Source organism: Tenrec ecaudatus, chromosome 7, assembly GCF_050624435.1.
Source record: "Tenrec ecaudatus isolate mTenEca1 chromosome 7, mTenEca1.hap1, whole genome shotgun sequence".
Taxonomy (NCBI): domain Eukaryota; kingdom Metazoa; phylum Chordata; class Mammalia; order Afrosoricida; family Tenrecidae; genus Tenrec; species Tenrec ecaudatus.
In genome coordinates, this window is record NC_134536.1 from 37,771,211 (window position 1) to 37,778,461 (window position 7,251).

At 41.3% G+C, this 7,251-nt stretch overlaps 1 protein-coding gene across 1 annotated transcript; it reads left to right on the forward strand.

Moving 5' to 3' along the window:
- Positions 1-3,400: 3,400 nt before the first annotated feature.
- LOC142453322 (CCN family member 2-like) lies at positions 3,401-6,858 on the forward strand. Its single transcript, XM_075554532.1, has 4 exons — positions 3,401-4,018; positions 4,226-4,477; positions 4,634-4,845; positions 5,227-6,858. Exons 1-4 carry the CDS (start codon positions 3,649-3,651, stop codon positions 5,494-5,496), a joined length of 1,104 nt encoding a protein of 367 aa, XP_075410647.1. The 5' UTR covers positions 3,401-3,648; the 3' UTR covers positions 5,497-6,858.
- The last annotated feature ends 393 nt before the right edge of the window (positions 6,859-7,251 follow it).

Here is a 7,251-nt window from a genome sequence, read left to right on the forward strand (position 1 = left end):
AGTATATTATGTTCAAAGTATCCCTTTGAATGAAAAGCAAATACACTTATCTTGAATATATTCAAGAGTAATTTAAAATTAATACTTGAAATAAATCTACTTAATTATGAATGCCACAGCTAAACGAGGTGAGATGACAATAACCTTGGAATCCTTCTTGTGCATAGAATAACAGGGTGATCAGCAAGGCCCCTAACAGTGTAGCTACACAGTGAATGCACACATACTTAATGGAGTCCTTGGTGAAGCTAGCTAATACTGTTAAGAGATAGAGATGTGCTCAGGTTTTAATAGCCATATTTACTATCAACACAAAGTAAAGGAGGACAAATTGGATTTTTTTTCTTTGACGGTCTTTCTTTCCTCCATTAAATTGTATGTTCAATGGGCAAATAAATAGGTATAATGAGACATAGCATTCTGGTTTTTAAAACAAAAGTTCACATCAAGACTAATGGAGTACAATCTACCACTGAGGGATAAAAGTCTTAGTATAAGAAAAATTATACATCCTTAAATACCAGAGTATACCCTTGTTTAAAATACCCTGAATTGAGCCCCAATGTTCTTGTTGTACCCTCTCTTCCTACCCTTTCTAACAACCAGAGCTTCTACCAAAACAGTACATTCTGTCTCTGTTATTTAGTGCTGCTCTGAGAGAGACCACAAGTGGGGACTTTTACAAGCACCAATGTTTTTCCAACAATTTAGAGATTACAAACCAATACTATGTCAAAGGGGAGGTCTTCTCTGTTCGTCAGCCCAAGGGGAAGATTCCCGTCTCTTTGGGCTCCTGCTTTAAGGCAACCTTCATGTTCCCTGGCATCACTTTTCCCCTGCCAGTTTTCTCACATACATGTCTGATCTCATCTTCATCTCAAAAAATATTAACTCAAATTTCACCTTGCACTCATCCTGTTTTATTAACACAATGAAGATAATCCATTCCTAAAAGGGGTTCAAACAGAATCTTAGAAGCTAGATGCATTTTTTTTTTCTTTGACTGTTTGGGGAGTGGGGAGAGGAACACCGTCTACCTCATGACATTCTACACTTTGGCCCTAACAAGGCAGTGACCTTGCTATATGTAAAACATATTCACTTCCTCAATCATCCCCAAAGTGTTAAAGCCTTCTATGTGTTTGGATCTTTGGAGTTTGGGCTTGCCATTAAGGTATATCAGGAAATATCCTTCCTACACAAAGCTGAGGGGAAAAGTTCTGCTCAAGGAGCAGAAGAATAGGGACTGCTTAGTCAGATCCACCTAAATCTGAAGGAGCAGGGATGGCATTCCAGTGTGCCTGGCATGTGGAATTGAAGCTGAGATTAGAGAGGATGCTGCCTAGAATACAGAGAGACCATAGCCTTGGCCTCAAAAATGGAGAGGGCCTGATGCACGTGCTTCGTCAAACCGTTTCCGTCTCTAATGGTCTCCAGGGATGCTCCTGTTCTTGGAGGACAGCAGATGCAGCTCCTTTGATCTGATTGTTTTCTGTAGAATTTCATGGGGCAGACGGAAACCCTTTGGTCCTTTCCCTGTCACCTTCAGGTTTCATGGTGTGGCAGGTGGTTACATCCAATAGTCACTGGGCTCATCGCTTTCACAAAAGATCTTGCAGTCATGTCACTGGTGAATATTCTAGGATGCATATTTGTATTTTGCTTCACAGAACGTTCCAAATCCTGAAGTTTTCATTTTTCATAATTCCTTTTTAAATCCATCTCTCACTCTTCTGTCATTTTATTATATGTGGCAAGGATAAACCATGTGGTACCTGTCATATCTTGCTTCTAAATCTCATTAGCCAGATATCCCAATTCATCAATTAGAAGTTCTACTTCCAACCTAATATTTGAGCATAATTCAGATAAATTATTTGGTAATGCATAAAAAAAATCACCTTTCCTCCACTGTCCAGTCCCATAGTCATCATTTCATTTCCCTAATATAGTTCTCCTATTAGTCTCTTCAGGCAGTATGAGTTTTTACTGTTCAGCACCTTAAACTCTTCCAGCTTCTATTCATTACCCAATTCTAAAATGTAATCCTCATTATACATCTTTGTTAAAGTAGCGCCCTACTCCCAGAATCAAATTCTGGTTTAGTTGTCTAGACTTTATGGGTTTTGTTTGTCTGTTTTAGAGTACTGCTATCACAGAAATATCACAAGTGAGAGGCATTAACCATTAGAACTCAATTGAATCATAGTTGAGGAGGACACATGTCAGAATTCAGGGTGCTGTCTCTTTTCTGGCTCTGGGGAAGGACCTTACCTCTTTGTGCTCCTGTGCCTGGGTGATGTTGGGATTTGGCTTCTGTTTCTCTGTGTGTGTCTGCTTCTTCCTCTAGATTGTTTCATCTCATTTACATCATTTATGTCTCAGAAAATATTGATTACTAATATACCCTATCCTAAAAACAAGCTCTTGCTAAAAGGGACTATAACCACTGGCATGGAAATTAGTATTTACCACATATTTTTGGCGTTGGGGTGAGTGGGGACACACACAATTCAATTCAATGCACACTAAAATTATAAAACTTGCTCCAATTAACAAATAGACTAACTTTGACTGGAACCAATGATGACCACTTATTCTGTTTTCTTCCCTATAATTCCAACAATAAAATTATTACATGTTTTTTAAAAAGGTATAACAATACAAGGGTGCTGGAATTCTCCCCACAAAGCTGCATCCAGAGTCAGACTCTTCAGTTGCTTCTCTTTGTTATTTGGCAATCGGCAGCCAAACCTGTGTCTCAAATGACAATGGGCCAAAACCATTTTTCCCATTTAGAATATCCATGTTGTGCCAGCAGACATCTGGGAGACTTCAGATGCTTATGATTAATTAACACTTTTTCTGTCCTCTGGCAAGTTCCAAGCCCATAAAACTTTCTAAAACTAAAATTATTACGGAAAATATAAAAAGGAAGTCCTTTTGATTGTTTTAGGAAGCTTTGTTATTACATCCTCTCCAGCTACCTACCTTCTACATAGGGCTTCTGTTAGTGAATACAACAGGGCTGGCCAGGGCTGGAACAGATATGGGTACTAGACATTAATAATACTAATTGCCTGCTTCCTTATATAGGATATAAATTAGGGGTTGTGTGAAAGGAAAGGGGTAGGGGAAATAATTCTCTTTGGTGCTAAAAATATTAGGCTTTTTTTCCTTTTACTATTAAGATGGAATATAAAAAAACAAAAGATAGAATGCAGTACCATTATCAGGCATGAGAAATATACAGTCTCAAAAGGTCAGGATCCATCCAGTTTGAGTTGATGAAGCAGGGAAGTGAGGAGGAATGTGAAGAATGTCCCTTTTTTGTTTTGGACTCCATTCCATTCATGGCCAAGCTAGGGAAGCTCTGAGCATATAAAAACCCAGTCCACCAGCCCCAACCTCACACAAGTCTTCCCACTGAGAAGAGGCAGCCACTGCAACTGCAACCACAGGAGAGAGACCACATTCAGCCCAACACCAGAGAACTGACCAACAGCATCCAACGCTGCAGACAGAGGAGCGCATCCAGGCACGCACCTCCAAGGAAAACCCATTACAGACCGCCAACCCAGCTGACCTCCAGCGTCTGTCCTGCTGCAGCCGTCCACCGACTCTGCCTCACCTGTGTATGCCTCTAGCATGGGCTCTGTTCTCTTCTTGGTGTTCCAGCTCGCCCTCTGCAGCTGCGTAATCAAGGTCATCCCTGTCTTGGCCACAGCTGCTGGGGGACTCACAGCTGGGAAGGAAGCAGGTTGGAGTCTCGGTGCAGGCCACATCCCTGCGCAGACAGCCTCTCGTCAAAATTGCAATGGGCCGTGCCACTGTAACTTCACAGCAAATTTCAGCTGCCCTGCAGGGGTGAGCGTGTTGAGGGATGGCTGTAACTGCTGCCTCATGTGCGCCAAGCAACTGGGCGAGGCCTGCGAGAAGCCCGACCGCTGCGACTTCCACAAGCGCCTCTACTGTGACCTTGGGACCCCACCGAACCGCACGACTGGAGTGTGCAAAAGTAGGACCCGCAGCCCCACCCCCACGCTATTGGGTGTCTATCCACCTCCTTGCTCACGTTCCCCGCCCCCCACTCCCTGGATCTCCAAATCTGAAATCAAATTTCAAATGACACTAGCTGCCCATCGTGCACATCTCTGACACGCTTAGACTTTCAGCCCCAGGGAAGAAACTCACCTAACCTCTGAATCTCCTTCCTCTCCTCCAGGTCGAAGAGCTGCCCCCTGCTTCATCCAAAATAAGGCGTTCAAGCATGGAGAGACCATGATGATCTCATGTGGAATGAAGTGCACTTGCAAGAATCGGATACTGATCTGCCAGGACCTCTGCCAGAAAAACATTGACCCCCCCAGCGTTAACTGCCCCTTCCCCAGAAAGGTCAAGCTGCCAGGGAAATGCTGCGCAGAGTGGGTCTGTGAAGAGCCCAAGGAGCTCGAAACAGTTGACACTACTCTGGAAAGTGAGTTGTTGCCCTCTAAATCACTGTTGCGATTGCCCCTGTGTGATGTAGTCCTGTTAGAAATAGCGAACCCACGGGATAAGTCCTAACTTTGCCAAGGGAAGGGGAATGCGATGTTCGCTTTGTAGCTGGATTTTGTGTGCTTTGCCCCCATAGCTTCCCGACTTGAAGGTATGGTTGGTCCAGACCCAGCGATGATGCGACCCAAGTGCCAGGTCCAGACGACAGAGTGGAGCGCCTGTTCCAAGACATGCGGGACTGGTATCTCTTTTCGGACCACTAATGACAATGCCGAGTGCAAGCTGGAAAAGCAGGACCGCTTTTGCATCATGAGGCCTTGCCAAGCTTACTTGGAAAAGGAGATTAAAGTAACTTAATATTCTACTTTTATTCACTAATTTTCCTGAAATGAGAGTGGATAGGACGAAAGTTTAGGTCGCATGCCAACCTTGTTACTAGAGGCCCATTATCTCCCCCAAATATCCAATCATTGAGCGATTTAAAGGGAACGGGTTATTGTGTAATAGGGAGCACCAGCTTCCTGCTACAGAACCATATAATGTTAGTAAATTTTGCCATCCTAAGACAGACTGGGTCTATTTCTGAAAAACTTGCTAGTGAGACTCAAACTTCCTCCCCTGAAAATAAAAGTGAAAGTAAGACAAAATAAGACTTTCTAGTAATACATTATTGAAACAGGCTACTCTTCATGTAAAATCATTGATTTCTTTTCCTTTGTCTTTCTTCAGGAGGGCAACAAGTGCATCCCTAGCAAAAGAATTGATTTTCCTATCAAGTTTCACATATTTGGCTGCACCAGTGTGAAAGCCTACCATATGACAATCTGTGGAGTCTGCACGGATGGCCGGTGTTGTACACCTAACAGAACAACTACCATGGCTGTGGAATTCAGGTGTCCCATAGGTGAGATCACTGAGAAGAGCATGATGTTCATTCAGGACTGCACCTGCCATAACAACTGCCCTGTACGCAGTAACATTTTTGAGTCGCCCCAATAGAGGTAGAAGCGGGAGATACGACTAAAGCCAGAGAGTGACATATTATCTCAGTAGACTGTAACTTGAACTGATCTCAGTTCTGTTCTTGTTGTTGTTTGGTGCAAATCTGATTTCATTTAGCACAAGTTATTTAAATTTATTTTTTCACTGGGAAAGAGAATTCCTTTTTGAATCAAAACATTGTGCTCTGTGGCATTCATACAAATAATCTATCAACTCCAGACACCTGTTTGAAGAAAGTAAAACTTGGCCGTGGCACCTCATTAGCTCACAACATCATGGTATTTTTTGGGGGGAGGGGGGTTAGGGAGCAGTGGAGGCAACAGGAGAAATGAGTTTCATGGGGAACAATGTCATCCTGAAGTGGTAAGCAGATCACTATGTTGGAAACGAAATGGAGAAGGAACACTTGAGCGAGCTTGATGACCTGCCTGCAACTCCAACCGTTGTAAGGATGTGTGTTCTGGGCCATCAAGAGGCTGAGTCACGTCGTTCTCAAAGGCAGTATAGCAGGCTCAGCTTTGACATTCTGATTTCAATGGCAATGTCCAAGAATCAGAATGCTGCCTATTACACTGAATAGTTTGTGCAAGATAGTTTGCCTGTTACAAGCCAGATTTGTTTTAAGTTGTATTGTAGATATTATATAGATTTATATTAATTTGTACAGCTATCTAAATTAATTTAAAGTTTTATGATTAAAAAATCATTTTATTGGTGGCTTATACAACTCTTACCACAATCCATACATACATTAATTGTGTAAGGCACATTTGTATATTCATTGCCGTCATCATTCTCAAAACATTTCCTCGCCACTTAAGCCCCTGGCATCAGCTCTTCATTTTCCCCCTTCCTCCACACTCCCTTCATGAACCCTTGATAATTTATAAATTATTATTTTGTTATATCTTACACTGTCCAACATCTCCCTTCACCCATAAAGTTGTATGATTTTATTGTGCATGTATTAGAATTTCAAATGACTAACCTCAATTTCTGACCACCATAGGAAGGATATAAAGCTTGTCTGATAATTTAAAGCATGAAATGGATACACACATGGAAACTTGGGTCAGTTAGAGTGACAGTCCCTCAAAATTGGCTATTTACTGAAGTTGAGGCAAGAGTGTCTACAGCAATCTGACATGTGAATGGAAATGTGCTGGCCTCACTTTTAATGAACAATTGGTCTGTATTCAAAAAGAAAAATGGTTTTATGGATGATCAATTTTTCCAGTGGGAGCATTTGCATCTACTTTGACTATGACTGTTTTCTGATGGTTTCCTGGTTGAAAGCATGACCAAAAGTTTTATGTTTGTACCTTTCTTATTGAAAATAAAGAATATGCATTAGCTCTATAGGACTTTTTATTCGCTTCTTCTAGAAACTTCTGGGTCTTCTTGAGTATTAATGAGAAGGTCTTATTTATTTGGTAAGACAATTTACCTATGGTTTTCTTTCTTTTGTATTTTAAAAAATTTTTCTTTAAAGGTGTCTGCTATCATATATGTACTATTAAACTGTTAATTCATTTAAAAGTATCTTTACATAAGCATGCTTGACATTGAATCAAAAGTAAAGGGTTTTCAAACAGTCTTATTGAACAAACTATCATGTGGTTTTTAAGTTCATAATACTTTATAAAGAGTTTTAAGTAAATATTATTATTTCAGCCTCCCTAACCCTTATTTGATCTCACATGGCCCTGTTTACAGAACCTTGATTGTAGAATGGGTTATACATTGGGCTGC

Bases quoted from the DNA above. Each gene is read 5' to 3' on its own strand.
- LOC142453322 (XM_075554532.1), top strand. From the start codon at position 3,649: ATGGGCTCTGTTCTCTTCTTGGTGTTCCAGCTCGCCCTCTGCAGCTGC. The intron at 4,478-4,633 runs GTGAGTTGTTGC...TTGCCCCCATAG, and splicing joins AGTTGACACTACTCTGGAAA to CTTCCCGACTTGAAGGTATG. The intron at 4,846-5,226 runs GTAACTTAATAT...GTCTTTCTTCAG, and splicing joins ACTTGGAAAAGGAGATTAAA to GAGGGCAACAAGTGCATCCC.